Below are 21,311 nucleotides of genomic sequence, written 5' to 3'. Positions count from 1 at the left end.
AACGACAAACAGAAGCAGAGCTTGGGCAACTCGGCATTCACCTCACAGGAAACACGTTTCGAAAAAGCGTCCATTACCAATCTCATCTGCCTGCTCACGAAATTAATATTCTCCCTTCGTTAAGCGTGACGGTTATAAGACAACTCGTTACAAGTACAAATGCGCAACGTTCACGGGTTACTAATCTCAAATGTACACTAACGTCAATTACAAAAATCTTGACAGGAGCACATAACCATCGAAGTCCCAATTAAAGGGTAATTTGTATTGAAATTATCGTTCCATTATCTGACAAGAAACTCCTTACAGTTGATTACAATGATTGGTATTATAAAAATACGTATATTGTGTGTACTATGAACATAGTGTCTACCTTTTGGACATCAAAGTATCCAACTTACAGAAAATACTGTGTAAATAGTATTAGTCTTTTTGGATATAAGATGTTTTTAATCTCTTGTAAAATTATATTCTTAGAGAAAAAACGGCATTTTAAAAATTTGCGATTTTCATTCCCTGTCCTCCTTTTCCCTTGGGCTGTTGTTGAGCTCTTCAGCTTAACGTCTGGTTTGATGCAGCTCTCCATATCTTCATAACTGCTGCAATCTACATGTATTCGAGACCGAGCAAGCAGTCTTGTTTCCCCTTTATAGCTCCCCCCCCCCCCCTCTTAATACACACACACAATTCCTTCCACTGCCAATTTGCCCTTTACTTAATGTCTTTAGGATGAGTCCTATAACCGATTTCTTCTTTTAAAGCAAGTCGTTCCACAAGTTTCTTTTCACCATAATCTGGTTCATTACTTTTCATTAATTATGCAGTCTACCCATCTAATCCACAGCATTCTTCTGTAACACCATGTTTTTAAAAAAAAAACTTTTATCTGTTTTGTCAACGTTACTTACCGAATTAAGCCTTCCCTTTTTTCCACAGTACTGGCTTGCCAACTGAGCTCTTCATATTTCGCCAGTTTTTCATTAAAGATTCTTCAATTTTAATATAAGTGGATTAGATCTTGCCCATAATCACGCGTACTTCTGCAGTTTGGCGTTTCTTCACTAGCCATTTCGGTTTTCCCTGTTTTCCATATTTAGACTTGAATTTTCAAATGGTTCAGATGGCTCTAAGTACTATGGGACTTAACATCTGAGGTCATGAGTCCCCTAGACTTAGAACTACGTAAACCTAACTAACCTAAGGAGATCACATACATCCATGCCCGAGGCAGGATTCGAACCTACGACCGTAGCAGCCGCGTGGTTCCGGACTGAAGCGTCCAGAACCGCTCTGCCGCCGCGGCCGCAGACTTGTATTTTCCCATTTGCATATCTTATTTCTTGCACTTTCATATTTTGTCCTTTCATCAACAAAATTAAATATGTCGTGCGTTTTCACGGTTTTCTACTGGGCCTTGCCTTTTGCATTTTGGTCGTCTGTCACCTGAATTGTTTCATCTATCGAAGCTATCCGTTTGTTGCTATTGTATTTGTTTCCACTGCATCAGTAAGTTGTTATCAGTATTCCCGTTGACTCTTCCAACATCCACTGCTTCTTTTCTACTTTTATCAAATTTCTTCAGTTCTAATCTTGCAGTTCATAATCATAACCTTGATAAATTTCTGTAAAGCCAAGACTAATCACTATCCGTTCAATAAAGGTTACATTTCCACACACTCCTCACACTCATCAAAGCTCAGGGTTCTACCTTCAACACATTATAATGTATCTTCACTTATCATTATCACAAAAAAGAATAGTTAAAGGATTTGCTCAGTTAGTGACCATTAGAGCAGCTATTTCTCTGCAATTATTACTATAGTCATTTGTTAGTTCCCTAGTTTTGCTAGTTAATTTTTTGGTTCTTCGTGTGAGGTACAGGGACTCAAAGCAGTGTCGCTCCTTTGAATTTATGTCCTCCTGGAGAGAGTGGAGTCCAATGTCACAGCATCTCATTATTTTCGGGTAACGTCAGGGAAGACGCCAAATTAGCCACCACAGAAACTACAGCGCAGTTTAACTTCAGTGGCGTCAGTATAGCTTCTATGGCCACATTTCATCTCTTAACGAGAAACGGAGAATGATTTCAGACGTTTTACGATGACCGGAAGAGAAAGTAGCATTAAATATTGACCTGCTAAGAGAGACGTGAGTTGTCGGACAGTAAAAAGACACTACTGCAGAAACCAAGCTGCTGTTAATCTGGTGCAACTATTCTTGTTGAACAGAACACAACAAAACCCAATATTGACGCACTCAGTAGGTGAGAGACACATAATAATCTAGACAGAAAACCTGAGAACGGATGTTGGACTGGGGGTACTTAGGTCCAGCATTGCACTAAGATTTCGCAGCATGTGAATTACATTGTAACTCATTTTTCTTACATGTTAATGACATGCAACTCTCACTGTGACTGGAACTCGATTGTAGGAAAAGGAAGAGAGGGAAACGTAGTAGGTGAATATGGAATGGGATTAAGGAATGAAAGAGGAAGCCGCCTGGTAGAATATTGGACAGAGCATAACTTAGTCATAGCTAACACTTGGTTCAAGAATCATAAAAGAAGGTTGTATACGTGGAAGAAGCCTGGAGATACTGGAAGGTCTCAGGTAGATTATATAATGGTAAGGCAGAGATTCAGGAACCAGGTTTTAAATTGTAAGACATTTCCAGGGGCAGATGTGGACTCTGATCACAATCTATTGGTTATGAACTGTAGATTAAAACTGAAGAAACTGCAAAAAGGTGGGAATTTGAGGAGATGGGACCTGGATAACCAGAGGTTGTAGAGAGCTTCAGGGAGAGCATTAGGGAACGATTGACAAGAATGGGGGAAAGAAGTACAGTAGAAGAAGAATGGGTAGCTTAGAGAGATGAAATACTGAAAGTAGCAGAGGATCAAGTAGGTAAAACGACGAGGGCTAATAGAAATCCTTGGGTAACAGAAGAGATATTGAATTTAATTGATGAAAGGAGGAAATATAAAAATGCAGTAAATGAAACAGGCAAAAAGGATTACAAACGTCTCAGAAATGAGATCGACAGGAAGTGCAGAGGACAAATGTATGGATGTAGAGGTGCATATCACTGGGGGTAAGATAGATACTGCGTACAGAAAAATTAAAGAGACCTTTGGAGAAAAGAGAACCACTTGCATGAATATCAAGTGCTCAGATGGAAACCCAGTTCTAAGCAAAGAAGGGAAAGCAGAAAGGTGGAGGGAGTATATAGAGGGTCTATACAAGGGCTATGTTCTTGAGGACAATATTATAGAAATGCAAGAGGATGTAGATGAAGATAAAATAGGAGATATGATACTGTGTGAAGAGTTTGACAGAGCACTGGAAGACCTAAGTCGAAACAAGGCCCCAGGAGTAGACAACATTCCATTAGAACTACTGACAGTCTTGGGAGAGCCAGACCTAACAAAACTCTAACTCTACCATCTAGTGAGCAAGATGTCTGAGACAGGCGAAATACCCTCAGACTTCAAGAAGAATATAATAATTCCAATCCCAAAGAAAACAGGTATTGACAGATGTGAAAATTACCGAACTATCAGTTTAATAAGCCACGGCTGCAAAATACTAACGCGAATTCTTTATAGACGAATGGAAAAACTGGTAGAAGCCGACCTCGGGGAAGATCAGTTTGGATTCCGTAGAAATGTTGGAACACGTGAGGCAATACTGACCCTACGACTTATCTTAGAAGAAAGATTAAGGAAAGGCAAACCTACGTTTCTAGCATTTGTAGACTTAGAGAAAGCGTCTGACAATGTTGACTGGAATACTCTGTTTCAAATCTGAAGGTGTCAGGGGTAAAATACAGGGAGCGAAAGGGTATTTACAATTTGTATGGAAACCAGATAGCAGTTATAAGACTCGAGGGGCATGAAAGGGAAGCAGTGGTTGCGAAGGGAGTGAGACAGGGTTGTAGCCTATTCCAGATGTTATTCAATCTGTATATCGAGCAAACAGTAAAGGAAAATTCGGAGTAGGAGTTAAGATCCATGGAGAAGAAATAAAAACTTTTAGATTGGCCGATGACATTGTAATTCTGTCAGAGACAGCAAAGGACTTGGAAGAACAGCTGAACGGAATGGACAGTCTTGAAAGGAGGATATAAGATGGACACCAACAAAAGCAAAACGAGAATAATGGAATGTAGTCGAATTAAGTCGGGTGATGCTGAGGGAATTGGATTAGGAAATGAGACACTTAAAGTAGTAAATGAGTTTTGCTATTTGGGGAGCAAAACAACTGATGACGGTCGAAGTAAAGAGGATATAAAATGTAGACTGGCAATGGCAAGGAAAGCGTTTCTGAAGAAGATAAATTTGTTAGCATCGAATATAGGTTTAAGTGTCTGAAAAATTTTTTTGAATGTATTTGTATGAAGTGTAGCCATGTATGGAAGTGAAACATGGACGATAAATAGTTTGGACAAGAAGAGAATAGAAGCTTTCGAAATGTGGTGCTACAGAAGAATGCTGAAGATTAGGTGGGTAGATCACATAAGTAATGAGGAGGTACTGAACAGAATTGGGGAGAAGAGGAATATGTGGCACAACTTGACTAGGAGAAGGGATCGGTTGGTAGGGCATTTTCTGAGGCATCAAGGGATCACCAATTTAGTATTGGAGGACAGCGTGGAGGTTAAAAATCGTAGAGGGAGACCAACAGATGAATACAATAAACAGATGCAGAAGGATGTAGGTTGTAGTAGGTACTGGGAAATGAAGAAGCTTGCACAGGATAGAGTAGCATGGAGAGCTGCATCAAACCAGTCTCAGGACTGAAGACAACAACAACAACAACAACTCTTACTTACCCAACGACGAGCAATAGGAGGGCCATTAAGTGCGTCTTCGTGGTCGCCTTGGTCTGCACAGCCGTCTGTATGGTTTGGTGACACGCTGGGCACACGACGTTGCACGGTTGAGGGCCGAGGGTCAGTGGCAGCGCCACCATACCGCCTAGACAGCGAATACAGAGAAATCACTCAGTGCTCACCAGCATCTGAAGTGAATGCCAGTCAGGGAGAGCAAATTACTTAGGAAGTAAATAATGTACTAACACAAAATACCTCTTTCGTTACAAGCCCAGAAAAAGTGCTCGTAACCCCAGCAGACGTTTTATTTTTCTGAGGTGTAACTTTACGATTTTATTTCAGTTCAGATTTGCCCACATACTTTCTGTAATATTCTCTTTGAGGAGTACGCAGTTTTAATGTATGTCTAATCATCATTGTTTCCTCAGTTGGCTTATTTTCGAATATATCTCGTCTACTGATATTTTTTATCGTTGAAGTTGCCATTCCTTTAGAGGATCATCTTATGAATACCACAATATTTTTAGGAATAGCTTAGATCGCCAGATAGTGCACAGTATATTATACGATTAAAATGTATCTAAATTCTTAAAAAACCAGTCTTTGATGGACAATAAGACTGAAAACTGAATTTAAAAATTTTGTTATATGTAAAGGAATGTGAGCCATCGACAGCATAGTAATGTTAATGTTACACTTCCTAAGATAATACGTAAGTGTTTTTGTAAGTATTCCAAAAAAACTGCCGCAACAACCTTCTATGAAGTAATTTAAAGTACACCAACTGGAATGCAGTTCGTGCTGTTGTTAACAACGTAGTGGAAATTATCCTAAAATATGCTGTTTCCGGAAATTGGAAATATTATAATCCCATTTCCATGAACAACAGTAAACTTAATGTAAGACTTTCCGTGGTTCAGACAACTTTCTTATTGTGAACATGTTTTATTAACAAACTGTGCTAAATAATCTGCACTGTGGAAATAGACCTTTCACGATAGACAACGCCTGATACTCAAGGTTGTTGTGGTGCTCCGATCAAAAAGGTAGAAAATATGTAAGATAATGTCAGTACAAGCTTGTACTGAATTTATTATCAAGCTGTAATCCAAAGACTCCAACACCGTAAACTTCTTCTATCTCTTTTCGCCTAATATTAGGCATATAACAGCGGGAAACCACTTACAACGTCTGAAATGGATATAGTGTGTTTTTTTTTCGAAGTTCAGTGACGAAGAATTGGCTAGGAACAATTTGTTAATGTCCATGACAATTTCACTAAGCGATCTTTCTACTACCTGACCATTTATCGCTATGTCTGTATCATCTGTAAACATAACAATATTGATATTTGGTAAAGTTACTGATGGAATGTCATTTACATACACAAGAAAAGTTGAGTGCCCTGAAATGGGCCTTGTGGGAGACCAGATGTAACTAGTTCCCACTCTGATGGTGCCTGATAGCTTAATGCACGTCTCAGTCTGTTGACACCCTTTGTTTCCTATACGAGATACAGGATTTGAACCATATTGCAGTATTTCCTGTTACGCCATAACAATGTAATTTACTCAAAGGGATACTGTGATTTTCACAGTCAGATGGCTTTGTCAGATCACAAAATATACTAGTAGTCTATAATTTATTGTACGTTCTCAATATCGGAACGCTTTTGAAATACGAACTGTGTTTTTGATAATAAATTACAATTTTTCGTCAGATGGTTGAGAAGTTAACAGTATCTTACTTTCTTCTAAAACTTCCTAGAATGGTGGAAAAAGTGAAATTGGGCGGAATTTTGACGATATTTGTTTGTCTCCTTTCGTCAACAAATGCTTAACTTCAACATATTTCAACCATTCATGAAATGTTCCATTGAGTAAGCGTCATATTCATATTACTGAACTTAATTCTAATGACTGGTTTGAGATATTCAAAGGCAGTACCTACTGTACCTAACAACGCAATCGTTTGACTAATAGTTGTGAAATGCTTGTCAAAAAATTTTGCAACACTCATACATCTGTTAGCAATTTATCATCCACTCTTAATGCTATCTGCTCTTCTCCATTTCTGTTTCTACCGATCTCCTCCTTCACTAATCCCATATTGTCTTTATTTTGTTATCTGATGCGATTATCGTTTTCTTGTAACTAACTTCGTTTGATATCATTTAATATTTCAGAGTACAACTTTTAATGAGCAATAGCATCAGCATCAGAGCTTCTGGTTTATAAAATCATTTTCAAAAATATTCAAATGTATGTGAAATCTTAGGGGACTTAACTGCTAAGGTCATCAGTCCCTAAGCTTACACACTACTTAACCTAAATTATCCTAAGGACAAACACACACACCCATGCCCGAGGGAGGACTCGAACCTCCGCCGGAATCAGTTTCGTTTGTGTTTTATAAGATAGATATATTCCCTGAGTACTCCATGGTTTCTTTGTGGACTTTGGTCTAATCTGGATTAATTTTGGAAGCAAACAGTATTCAGAGAAGGTAAGGACATTGTTAATGAAAGTACTGTACTTACCGATTATTGCTCTGAGCGCTGTATACATCACTCTTGTTCTTGTCTTTGAGGAGTTCTAAGATAATTAATTTTTGTCTTACTGACTACTCCCTTTAACTGAGATTTGGTGGCTGTTATATCCTTTTCAGTATTAACATTTAACGAAAGGGACTGTGTGAGAGACCAGTGATTATTGCTTTTCCAAAACTATTTTGTTCATTAGAATTTTCTCTAAAGACATTATCAGTTACTGTGTTTGAGTAATTAGCTATCCTAGTTGGGGAGTTTATATTTGGAAATTTTACATAATTCTTGACAAATTACGCAGGACAGTTGCGCAAATGGCCATTTTTATTCTTTATTACCCGTATCTTGCGAGATTATGGTTTACGTTATGGTTCGCTCTCGATGTCGCTTTTAACTACATCCTGTCCTATTCTTGTTGGCCCACATTACTATTTATAAAAAGACACTTGTTTAGTTTCTACTGATCAGAGCCAAAGGCCTTGGCAATTGTCATAAACTACAGGTCTTGTGGCAATCGAAAGAATTTCAGGTCAAAGATGTACATGGTAAAGAGTTTTGAACATAATGTGAGAAAATTGTTGGGAATAGAAAATGTGAATCCTCAGCTTTTGGGCAACAAACGACAGCCTCAAACGTAGAAAAGCTCACACGTACCTGGTCGTGTAGTATATACTCCAGGGACGTTCGCAGTTGGTGCTCCATGTTGTGCTGGATACCCTGCAGATTTGTGGTCAACTGGCGCTGCGACGTGTGGTGCTGGTTGTGGCATACTGTCCTTGGGTTCTCCTATTCTGAAACACGTTTCGTGCTTGATTCAATGAGATGTTTCGTTATTGCTCACTTTGAAAATCATGACACACTTAAAAACGAATTGCAGAAATAAAGGTAGTAAGGTACGAGCATAGAAACAATGCAGGAACAAGCCTGGGTTAAGAAGATGTGTGGAACAATATCGGAGGGTCTTAGAACGAAGTTACCCGCTTGTTGGTTTGGAATGGCGAAGGATGAAGATAAGCACCTCACAGGCGTAGCCGTGTAATATCGTCGCCCCATTATTAATGGCATCTACAGTAAGTTTGGGAGATGTCGTTACTGCCTGTAGCTTCAATTCGAAGTGCTTAACACATACACAAGGGCTCATACTATTTCACACCCAGCTCATAATCACGTGCCACGCCATACGTTAATATATAAAGGAACTTCTGTGTGGCATTACTATATGGCCGAAAATAGAGCTCCATGAAGACACGTTACGTATTGAAATATTTTTGGCAATCATGCGAAAAGACAGTTTATCCAAGTTATTCCACTGTATCCTGACGCCCATCCGAGTCCTCAGCCTGATAGAATATATGTTTACGACATTACGTGTCTGACCTTGTATCTAATGTTCCCAGCACGAAAGTGTTCAGTTGTCATCAAGAGTGTGTTTTGAGGACACGCAACATCTCCCGTATATTGTAGTGTAATTTGTTTACCTGTGTATGGGCGTGTGCATAACGATAAAGAGGTCTCAGGGCACAAGGAAACAGCAGAAGATGGCACTGCACAACTTCTTTGAAATATTACTGTCATATATTCATGGTGACAAGAAAACTAAAGTCATAACTGATTTTCAAATCACAGTATGAATCATATGTGTAGAGCATTGCATTCACGTACTTCCGTATTGTTGTATTCTCCTCCGCATGTCGTTATTCACCAAAAAATCGTTTGGGGTGGTGTGGAGGTCTGTTTCGTTTGACCATACATGCGTCCCATACCAGTTATCCACCACTGTACTCTGTTGCTCACCAAAATAGTAGGGTAGTCGGCTAGTCCATCAGTACTTGGCTGTCATATTCAACACTGAAAAAATATTTGTCAGAAAAATAACACTGCGACTAACTATACCACCATAGCGTTGCGTCGTGCACTCGTACCGAAATTGACATTTACATCGTGTATTGGATTATTCTGCATCTTAAGTCTCATACATTTATCTACAAGTAAGTAATCTGTTTAGCAGTACTCTGTTTCTCATCCTATAGCACTTCATTTCCCCAGAGGAAGTTTTAGTTTCTTTTGGTAATGCACTGCATTGTAGATTGTATAATGAGGCAAGTCGCCAGTTGGACAGGCCCTGTTATGAAACACTAGTGTTATGAAGTAATCAGGATTTATTACAATCCTCAAACCATGTTTTCACCCTTTTGAGTAAACCATTTACCACCGTACAAAAGAGATTAACTTAAATTCTTAGAAGTTTAGTTTTTAAATCAAAACACATGTTTACCAGTGTACAAAAAACGAATATCACCTGAAAAAAATGTATCTATTTATTCTTGAATCCTTAATTTTTCAGTCTGAAGACTGAAATATAAGGACTTTTAAAGAAAATAAGGCGAAAGTCAAACTTTATACTTCGAGAATAATTTAATAGACACATGTTATAACTTAATATTACGGTGCTATACAGTCCAGTGTTCATCCATTGCGCGTAATCTACCTCGCTCGGAAGAATATCAAAGACTGACGAGATCGTTCTCTCATTTTGCTGTAGTAAAATAATACTAACAGATACTTCGTATGTCATTCCTCGTACCCAATAAATAATTCACTTACTTTGGTTTGCCTGATCAGCAGTATTCCGCAGTGGATGTGGACTGTTAACTGCTGTACCCTGTTTCTCGCCCTTCATATAAATGTGCAGCTATCGCCGCGATAGCTTATCATTATTGACGCTGAAGCTGTATATCTCAACGATTTGCGCAAGTTTTGATGGAGTACCTGTCATTAACGCGGAGAAACGATACTGATGAATGAACATACGATCCTGTTATCGTTACTTCTATAACAGCAACGTAGATAGCGAATTATTATTTCCAAGAACTACAAGGATTTAACTAGTTTCCAAAAGGTCAGTCACATTTTTCATTCATAATTTTCGGTAACCTTAGAGTTCTCCTTGTGAGTCTGGTGCAGCGTGGGGCAAATAAAAGTGGCCCGCATGAGTGGATACGGCTGGACGTGAATGCATGCATATAACCACACCCTGTGACGCGCCCACCACGTGTACGCTCGCCTTGGGAACCACGACCGTTGAGAGCGTAGCGCGAGCCCTGTCAGTGTGAGCGCTGCAATCGAAAGGGGGCGATGGTACTCACAGTGGAGGAGCAGGTGTTCGTTGACGAAAATTACGCTATAACAAAGTGATGGAAACGGTGAGGTTGGTTGTTAGTTGAGAAGTTTAATGGTGTCAGAGTAACAGCAGAGAGTGCCATGCAACGCTTCGTCCGAAAATGGCGTCAGGCAGGATCCGACTCGAACAAGTCAAAAAACATTCGGAAACGTGCCCACGCAGCAGAAAATGTGGCTGCAGTTCACTAGAAAATACTTCAGAGTCCTACCAAATCAATCTGACGCCTGTCACAAGAGACCGGCATATCACATCGATCATCCGGACGAATACTCCACACCTGGACCTATACGTGCTTCCCAACCTAGTATCTGTTGTTCATGCATTAAAACCAGCAGATGCTCCTCAGAGCCTGCAGTTTTGTGAGTGGCTGTTCACTGAAATAACGCTGAATCGCTTGGACACGGATCTTTTCTTTTGTCTGGTGAAACCTGGTTTCACTTGAGCGTCAGCTCAAGGAATCACAGGTTCTGGACAGCGGAGAATCCGCATAACTTCCACAAAACACCATTACATGATCAGAAGGTTGGGGTTTCGTGTGCAGTGTCTGCACGCCGCATCATTGGTCCTGTCTTCTTTCGTCAGATGCTGACTTCGACGCTTTACATTGTCTACATTTTGAAACTACAGGGTGTTTCAAAAATGACCGGTATATTTGAAACGGCAATAAAAACTAAACGAGCAGCGATAGAAATACACCGTTTGTTGCAATATGCTTGGGACAACAGTATATTTTCAGGCAGACAAACTTTCGAAATTACAGTAGTTACAATTTTCAACAACAGATGGCGCTGCGGTCTGGGAAACTCTATAGTACGATATTTTCCACATATCCACCATGCGTAGCAATAATATGGCGTAGTCTCTGAATGAAATTACCCGAAACCTTTGACAACGTGTCTGGCGGAATGGCTTCACATGCAGATGAGATGTACTGCTTCAGCTGTTCAATTGTTTCTGGATTCTGGCGGTACACCTGGTCTTTCACGTGTCCCCACAGAAAGAAGTCACAGGGGTTCATGTCTGGCGAATAGGGAGGCCAATCCACGCCGCCTCCTGTATGTTTCGGATAGCCCAAAGCAATCACACGATCATCGAAATATTCATTCAGGAAATTAAAGACGTCGGCCGTGCGATGTGGCCGGGCACCATCTTGCATAAACCACGAGGTGTTCGCAGTGTCGTCTAAGGCAGTTTGTACCGCCACAGATTCACGAAGAATGTCCAGATAGCGTGATGCAGTAATCGTTTCGGATCTGAAAAATGGGCCAATGATTCCTTTGGAAGAAATGGCGGCCCAGACCAGTACTTTTTGAGGATGCAGGGACGATGGGACTGCAACATGGGGCCTTTCGGTTCCCCATATGCGCCAGTTCTGTTTATTGACGAAGCCGTCCAGGTAAAAATAAGCTTCGTCAGTAAACCAAATGCCGCCCACATGCATATCGCCGTCATCAATCCTGTGCACTATATCGTTAGCGAATGTCTCTCGTGCAGCAATGGTAGCGGCGCTGAGGGGTTGCTGCGTTTGAATTGTGTATGGATAGAGGTGTAAACTCTGGCGCATGAGACGATACGTGGACGTTGGCGTCATTTGGACCGCAGCTGCAACACGGCGAACGGAAACCCGAGGCCGCTGTTGGATCACCTGCTGCACTAGCTGCGCGTTGCCCTCTGTGGTAGCCGTACGCGGTCGCCCTACCTTACCAGCACGTTCATCCGTCACGTTCCCAGTCCGTTGAAATTTTTCAAACAGATCCTTTATTGTATCGCTTTTCGGTCCTTTGGTTACATTAAACCTCCGTTGAAAACTTCGTCTTGTTGCAACAACACTGTGTTCTAGGCGGTGGAATTCCAACACCAGAAAAATCCTCTGTTCTAAGGAATAAACCATGTTGTCTACAGCACACTTGCACGTTGTGAACAGCACACGCTTACAGCAGAAAGACGACGTACAGAATGGCGCACCCACAGACTGCGTTGTCTTCTATATCTTTCACATCACTTGCAGCGCCACCTGTTGTTGAAAATTGTAACTACTGTAATTTCGAAAGTTTGTCCGCCTGAAAATGTACTGTTGTCCCAAGCATATTGCAACAAACGGTGTATTTCTATCGCTGCTCGTTTAGTTTTTATTGCCGTTTCAAATATACCGGTCATTTTTGAAACACCCTGTATTTATGGCAGCATTAACGGAGGAGGAAAAGATCTACAGTTGTTTCCAACAGGGTGGAGCAACTGCCCATACGGCCGGCCGAAACTTGGAGAACGTTTACATAATAGTCATGCCTGACAGTTGTTAGCAGAGGTCAGTCTGGTCGTCGCCCTAGCTGGCCACCCAGGACACCCGATCTGTCGGTTTGCGACTGTTTTGCGTGCGGAGTCGTCAAGTCTAAGGTGTATCACAACAACTTTCATAGTCTTCAAGAACTGCAGCAAAACATTTGGGATGAGACTGCAGCAAATCAAGTAGTCCATCTTCGATCCACCTTCAACAACCTGCTGAACAGGGTCCTAAAGTCCTAACAGGTTAATGGTAGTCACTATCAACATCTTCAATAGTCAGTTTAATACTGCATTTCCTTTCCTTGCTGTGTTTCTTTGTACTCTGGAACTCTGCTCTCCGGGACGCTTTTATTTGTCCGATGCATTGAAAAGCATTGGTCGACGTGGAAGACACATTAAGTGGCAGTGTGTTCTTTATTTTTCTATACGGTTCAAACAAAATTTTAACACGTCTTTTACCATTCTCGGTAAAATACCATGTGTGAGTAATGGCGCCAAAAGTAAGCACAAGGAGTTTCTGTGTGCGTAAAAAATGCGTCATTTACGTTGCCACCATGAGGTCAAGACATCAGTTACACAAGTCAAGACATAAAATCTACGAGTCAGGTACTAGAAAATCGATATTTGTTGTTATAATCTTTCGACATTCCATCCAATATATGGTCGATTAGAGCTTGGGGTAAGTTTTAGGAGCACGTTAAGGGCATAAACCGATTCCCTCTGACTATGCCACCTTTAACGCTTTAGGGAACATCCGACTGACGATAGACATTCCGGAGAAGCGAAGCTCAAATCCACGGCCTCTCATCCTCGTTTAATTTTATTTCGTTTCAACGTAAACGTTTATGGCGAACAGAGGGCGGTGCTTTTTGCAAAATCCACGGTTGGATCCAAATCCATTCCTCTTTTTTTACCGGTAGCCCCTATGTTGCGTAACACTATGTAGCATAAAACAGATTAATAACTGAAATTGATGGAAATGGAACATTTCACTCCCTTCAGACATAAACCTGATACTGTGGCTCTCATGTCGTGGATGAACTCTAATATATCTGAGACGTGATACCGGAATGATTTCAAAATACCAAATTACTCGCTTCTGAGCGTTTCGTGTATTTCTGCTTTTCATAATTTCTTTTTTTAAATTTTATTTTACATCTTCAATTATTTTTAAAATTGCTGTTTGAACTGTTTTATGGAAGAATGCAGGAAATGTTACGAACGTCAATACCTCCGTTCTTAGAGGCAACCACAATATAAACAACAATTTACAAAGGGACAGATGTGCTCTTTTAAGGGAGATCACAAGGATTTTTTCGAGTGAGTACACGTTCACAATTGCGTTAAAGCAGATTAACACGTTGATGAGATGTCTGCCATCCTATCTCAAAACAGAGTTCAGATAAACGTTGTGCAATATTCACAATGGCGACTGTTAGTCCATGTAATCAGTATTACACATCACCTGACAGCAAAAGTAAAGCACCCACATGGCCAGCTGATCGAATTATGTGGCGCATTCAGAAGTGACAGTAGTCAGATGTTGGAGAGCTTAGGAACGTGCTTAGGACGTGCATTAACACACGTCTCGTAGACGTTCCGGCCGACTAGGCTCGACAACCACAAGAGAGGCTCGCCGTATTGCGCACCAAGTACATCGTAACCCCTTCACATCTGCTCTCATCTATCCTGCAATACGCTGAGTCTTCCTGCACCATTGCTCGGAGAATCGCAGTAGCCAGACTAGGGAATTACCGTCCAAAGCGTAGCCTGCTGTTAGTGCCACACGGAAATACGTTAAGCTCCCAGTCACCCGAAAAATACAAAAAAAGTGGCGTTTGGTTCAGTTTTACACTGAATGCACAGCACGCCAACATCGTCTACCACTTTCGAGCGCGAATATAACTTCATCCGAGTCACACTGTTACAACGACAACTATGTCAATAATATCAACAACGAAATATTAAGAAGTACAATAACCCCTCTAGCTTCTCCACGACTTTGACACCGGCAAACACTAACATCAATAAAGTTAGATGCCTACAGATGATCTATTACGGTATATAATCAGGAAACGTAGGCAAACAGCTTAAAAAGAAAAATATTGTACCGGCCTTTTTTTTGATACCTCAAAACTTGTGCATCTAGTGTAGACATAGATGGGTTTCAATCGGTACAAGGGAACAGGGGTATATGTACCGATGTAGGCCTAGTTTCCAAACAACATCTTAGCTTACGGCAGAGAAATGAGCCCCTGGCCACTGGAGGTATTCTATACTGAAGCGCCAAGGAAACTGGTGTTGGCATGCGTGTTGAAATACAGAGCTATATAAAGAGGCAGAATAAGGCGCAGCGGTCGGCATCGCCTATATAAGACAACAAGTGTCTGTTGCAGTTGATAGATCGGTTACTACTGCTACAATGGTAGGTTATCAAGATTTAAGTGGGTTTGAACGTGATGCTATAGTCGGCGCACGAGCGGTGGGACACAGCATCTCCGAGGTAGCGATGGAGATTATCCCGTACGACAATTTCACGCGTGTACCAGGAATATCAGGAATTCGTTAAAACATAAAATCTCCGTCATCGCTGCGGTCGGAAAAAGAACCTGCAAGAACGGGACCAACGACGACTGAAGAGAATCGTTCAACGTGACAGAAGCGCAAACCTTCCGCAAACTGCTGCAGACTTCAGTGCTCGGCCATCAACAAGTGTCAGCGTGCGAACCATTCAACGAAATGTCACTGATATGGGCTTTCTGAGACGAAGGCCCACTCTTGTACCCATGATGACTGCACGACATAAAGCTTTACGCCTCGCCTGGGCCCGTCAACACCGACATTGGTGTGTTGATGACTGGAAACATGATGTCTGGTCGGACGAGTCTCGTTTAAAATTGAATCGAGTAGATGGGTGTGTACAGGTATCGAGACAACTTCATGAATCCATGGACCTTACATGTCAGCAAGGGACTGTTCAAGCTGGTGGAGGTTCTGTAATGGTGTGTGGGGCGTGAGCAGTTGGAAACATGGGACCACTGATACGTCTAGATACGACTCTGTCAGGTGACATGTACGTAAGCATCCTGCCTGATCATCTGCATCCATTCGTGTCCATTATACATTACGACCGACTTGGGCAATTCCAGCAGGACAATGCGACACCCCAATCGCCCAGAATTGCTACACAGTGGCTCCAAGAACACTCTTCTGAGTTTAAACACTTCCACTGGCAACCAAACTCCCCACACATGAACATTATCGAGCACACCTGGGATGCCTTGCAGCCTGCTGTTCAGAAGAGATCTTCAGCCCCTCGTACTCTTAGGGATTTACGGACAGCTGAGCAGGATTCATGGCGTCAGTTCCTTCCAGCACTACTTCAGACAGTAGTCGAATTCATGCCACGTCGTGCTGCGGCACTTCTTCGTGCTCGTGGGGGCCCTTCACGATATTAGGCAGGTGTTCCAGTTTCTTTGGCTCTTCAGTTTATTTTAGTTGTTTAATTTCAAACTCACATATACGTTCAGTTTTTAGTCAAAAACTTCTACGGTGCTATTTTCTGAAATAGTGCTATGTTTCTCCAATAGACAGTGCCACAGGATACACCAAAGTCACACACATGTCATATTAACATGTATAAACCCAATTTATGATTGAGGTTTAAACCTCAAACGCGCTTTGCATCTAAATAAATAGAGCCTGGTAACAAAAAACTTGCTGTTTTATTCGATATCGTAATACCCTTAATTCATTTTAACATATTAGAGCAAGTGAATAGTTTTTCTCTTTAATTGAAAATAGTGAGTAATAAGTGTCATTGCCCCCCCCCCCACCACCACCACCACCATCTCGTCAACTGTGCCGCTGGTGGGGAGGCTTGCGTGCCTCAGCGACACAGATAGTCGTACCGCAGGTGCAACCACAGCGGAGGGGTATCTAATGAGAGGCCAGACATACGTGTGGTTCCTGAAAAGGGGTAGCAACATCTTCAGTAGTTGCACGGTCAACAGTCTGGATGATTGACTGATCTGGCCTTGTAATATTAACCACAATCACCTTGCTGTGCTGGTACTGCGCGCAGCTGAAAGAAAGGGGAAAGTACAGCCGTAATTTTTGCCGAGGGCATGCAGCTTTACTGTATGGTTAAATGATGATGTTGTTCTCTTGGGTAAAATATTCCAGAAGTAAAATAGTCCCCCCCCCCTTCGGATCTCCGGGCGGGGACTACTCAGGAGAACGTCGTCATCAGGAAAAACAAAACTGGCGATCTACGGATCGGAGTGTGGAATGTCAGATCCCTTAATCGGGTACGTAGGTTAGAAAATTTAAGAAGGGAAATGGATAGGTTAAAGTTAGATGTAGTGGGAATTAATGAAGTTTGGTGGCAGGAGGAACAAGACTTCTGGTCAGGTGAATACAGGGCTATAACACAAAATCAAATAGTAATCGAGGCGTAGGTATAATAATGAATAAAAAAATAGGAGTGTTGGTAAGCTACTACGAACAGCATAGTAAACGCATTATTGTAGCCAATATAGACACGAAGCCCACGCTTACCACAGTAGTACAGGTATATATGCCAACTAGCTCCGCAGATGATGAACCGATTGCAGAAATGCATGTTGAGATAAAATAAATTATTGAGATAGTGAAGGGAGACGAAAACTTAAGAGTCATGGGGACTGGAATTCGATAGTAGGAAAAGGAAGAGAAGGAAATGTTGTAGATGAATATGGAATGCGGGTAAGGAATGAAAGAGGAAACCGTCTGGTAGAATTTTGCACAGAGCATAATTTAATCATAGCTAACACTTGGTTTAAGAATCATGAGGGAAAGTTGTATACGTGGGAGAGACCTGGAGACACCGAAAGGTATCAGATTGATTATATTATGGTAAGACAGAGATGTAGGAACCAGGTTTCAAATTGCAGGACATTTCCAGGGGCAGATGTCGACTCTGACTATAATCTATTGGTTGTGAACTGTAGATTAAAGCTGAAGAAACTGCAAAAAGGTGGGAATGTAAGGAGATGGGACCTGGATAAACAGACAGAACCAAAGATTGTAGAGTTTCAGAGAGAGCATTAGGGAACGATTGACAAGAATGGGGGTAGGAAATACAGTAGAAGAAGAATGGGTAGCTTTGAGAGATGAAATAGTGAAGGCAGCAGTGGATCAAGTAGGTAAAAAGATGAGGGGTAGTAGAAATCCTTGGGTAACAGAAGAAATATTGAATTTAATTGATGAAAGGAGAAAATATAAAAATGCAGTAAATTAATCAGGCAAAGTGGAATACAAACGTCTAAAAAAATGAGATAGACAGGAAGTACAAAATGGCTAAACAGGGTTAGCTAGAGCACAAATGTAAGGATGTAGAGGCGTATATCAGTAGGGGTAGGATAGATACTGCCTACAGAAAACTTAAAGAGACCTTTGGAGAACAGAACCCCTTGTATGAATATCAAGAGCTCAGATGGAAAACCAGTTCTAAGCAAAGAAGGGAAAGCAGAAAGGTGGAAGGAGTATGTAGAGTGTCTGTACAAGAGCGATGTACTTGAGGGCGGTATTATGGAAATGGAACAGGACGTAGAGGAAGATGAGATGGGAGATATAATACTGCGTGAAGAATTTGACAGAGTACTGGAAGACCGAAGTCGAAAAAAGGAATCAGGTGTAGAGAACATTCCATTAGAACTACTGATAGCCTTGGGAAAGCCAGTCCTGACAAAACTCTACCATCTTGTGAGCAAGATGCATTAGACAGGCAAGAACACTTTCAGACTTCAAAAACAATATAATAATTCCAATCCCGAAGAAAGCAGGTGTTGACAGGTGTAAAAATTACCGAACTATCATTTTAATAAGTCACGTCTGCAAAATACTAACACGAATTCCTTAGAGACGAATGGAAAAACTGGTAGAAGCCGACCTCGAGGAAGATCAGTTTGGATTCCGGAGAAATGTTGGAACACGTGAGGCAATACTGACGCTACGAATTATCTTAGAAGATAGAGTAAGGAAAGGCAAACCTACGTTTCTAGCAGTTGGTACTTAGAGAAAGCTTTTGACAATGTTGACTTGAATACTCTCTTTCAGATTCTGAAGGTGGCAGGGGTAAAATATAGGGAGCGAAAGACACCAGATGGCAGTTAAGAGAGAGGAAGAGCATGAAAGGGAAGCTGTTGTTCGGAAGGGAGTGAGACGGGGTTGTAGCTTATCCCCGACGTTATTCAATCTGTATATTGAGCAAGCAGTAAAGGAAACAAATGAATAATTTGGAGAAGGAATTAAAATCCACGGAGAAGAAATAAACATTGTGATTCTGTCGGAGGCGACAAAGGACGTGGTAGAGCAGTTGGATGATATGGGCAGTGTCTTGAATGGAGGATATAAGATGAACATCAACAAAAGAAAAACGAGGATATTGGAATGTAGTCAAATTAAATCAGGTGACCTGTGGGAATTAGATTAGGAAATGAGACACTTAAAGTAATAAATGAGTTATGCTATTTGGGGAGCTAAACAACTGATGATGGTTTAAGTGGAGAGGATATAAAATGTAGACTGGCAATGGCATGGAAAGCGTCTCTGAAGAAGAGAAATTTGTTAACATCGAGTATCGATTTAAGTGTCAGAAAGTCTATTCTGTATGTATTTGTGTGAAGTGTAGCCATGTATGGAAGTGAAACATGGACGATAAATAGTTTAGACAAGAATAGAATAGAAGCCTTCGAAATGTGGTGCTACAGAAGGATTCTGAAGATTAGATGGGTAGATCACGTAACTAATGAGGAGGTACTGAACAGAATTGGGGAGAAGAGGAATTTGTGACACAACTTGACTAGAAGAAGGGATTGGTTGGTAGGGCATGTTCTGAGGCATCAAGCTATCACAAATTTAGTATTGGAGGGCAGCGTGGAGGGTAATAATCGTAGAGGGAGACCAAGAGATGAATACACTAAGCAGATTCAGAGAGGTTGTAGGTTGCAGTAGTTACTTGGAGATGAAGAAACTTGCACAAGACAGAGTAGCATGGAGTGCTGCAGAAACCAGTCTCTGGACTGAAGACCACAACAACAACAAGTGTCATTGTGGGAAGAGAGGGGACACTAACTTTCTAACTCCCTGAAATTTCCTACTAAAGGGTGTATTAATTTAAATGTTTGTGACTGAAGTGAACCACTATTTCCAATGTCTCTTTGCCCTCGAAAGCTATCAACGGTATCTACGCAACAAGACAACAAGAAAGCAGCGTGTTTAACCCCCTGTTCTTCATACCGACGTCGAGGGTTCGTTCTGAACACATTCCACGAAGAGATTTACTACGTTCTGCCGTGGGGCCCGATGGACACCACATAATGTGCATAAAAGAATAGGAATTTCACCAAAGTTCGTTCAGTAGATCTTGTAGTATAACGTATAAGCTCATTGTACAGTCATTCTCCTCGCACTTTGTTTTCATTAGCAAAATGATGGAATGTTGGTTTACCAGCACGTATCACTTCGCCCACTTAAAGGTCGAAGAAACCGTTGCACAACTTCTCAGTTAATAATAGGAGCAAGCCTGCTACATACTGCTTCACGGAGAGTCAAATATCCCTTGACTTTGAACAGAGAACTCCCTAAACGTTACTGAAAAGATGTTAATCGTTGTTAGGTAAGATTGTGGGGAGGGGGTTCAAGTGGCTCTAAGCACTATGGGACTCAACATCTGAGGTCATCAGTCCCCTAGACTAAGAACTACTTCAACCTAACTAACCTAAGGACATCACACACATACATGCCTGAGGCAGGATTGGAACCTGCGACCGTAGCAACAGCACGGTTCTGGACTGAAGCGCCTAGAACCGCTCGGCCACATCGGCTCGCTGGGGGTGGGGGGGGGGGGGGAGGGGCTATTGCATATGACAACAACGTAAGAAATCACACACATCCATGACTGAGGTAGGATTGGAACCTGCGACCGTAGCAGCAGCGCGGTTCCGGACTGAAGCGCCTAGAACCGCTCGGCCACAACGGCCGGCTGGGGAGGGGGCGGTGGCTATTGCATATGTCAACAACGTTGTTGTGGTCTTCAGTCCTGAGACTGGTTTGATGCAGCTCTCCATGCTACTCTATCCCGTGCAAGCTTCTTCATCTCCCAGTACTTACTGCAACCTACGTCCTTTTGAATCTACTTAGTGTATTCATCTCTTGGTCTCCCTCTATGATTTTTACCTTCCACACTGCCCTCCAAGGCTAAATTTGTGATCCCTTGATGCCTCAGAAAAAGTCCTACCAACCGGTCCCTTCTTCTTGTCAAGTTCTGCCAGAAACTCCTCTTCTCCCCAATTCTATTCAATACCTCCTCATTAGTTTTGTGATCTACCCATCTAATCTTCAGCATTCTTCTGTAGCACCACATCTCGAAAGCTTCTATTTTCTTCTTGTCCAAACTATTTATCGTCCATGTTTCACTTCCAT

At 41.6% G+C, this 21,311-nt stretch overlaps 1 protein-coding gene across 1 annotated transcript in view; it reads right to left on the bottom strand.

Annotated features, from left to right (window-relative positions):
- LOC126254498 (lipopolysaccharide-induced tumor necrosis factor-alpha factor homolog) overlaps nt 1–21,311 on the bottom strand; it is a 154,272-nt gene that overhangs the window by 3,678 nt on the left and 129,283 nt on the right. The window contains exons 4-5 of the mRNA XM_049955316.1: nt 8,036–8,172; nt 4,837–4,981 (exon numbers count right to left, since the gene is read on the bottom strand). Coding sequence (XP_049811273.1) covers nt 4,837–4,981; nt 8,036–8,172 — 282 coding nt within the window. The remainder of the gene's footprint in view (nt 1–4,836; nt 4,982–8,035; nt 8,173–21,311) is intronic.

Source organism: Schistocerca nitens, chromosome 1 (assembly GCF_023898315.1).
Source record: "Schistocerca nitens isolate TAMUIC-IGC-003100 chromosome 1, iqSchNite1.1, whole genome shotgun sequence".
Classification (NCBI taxonomy): Eukaryota; Metazoa; Arthropoda; class Insecta; order Orthoptera; family Acrididae; genus Schistocerca; species Schistocerca nitens.
This window is presented reverse-complemented; position numbering and strand designations above follow the sequence as displayed.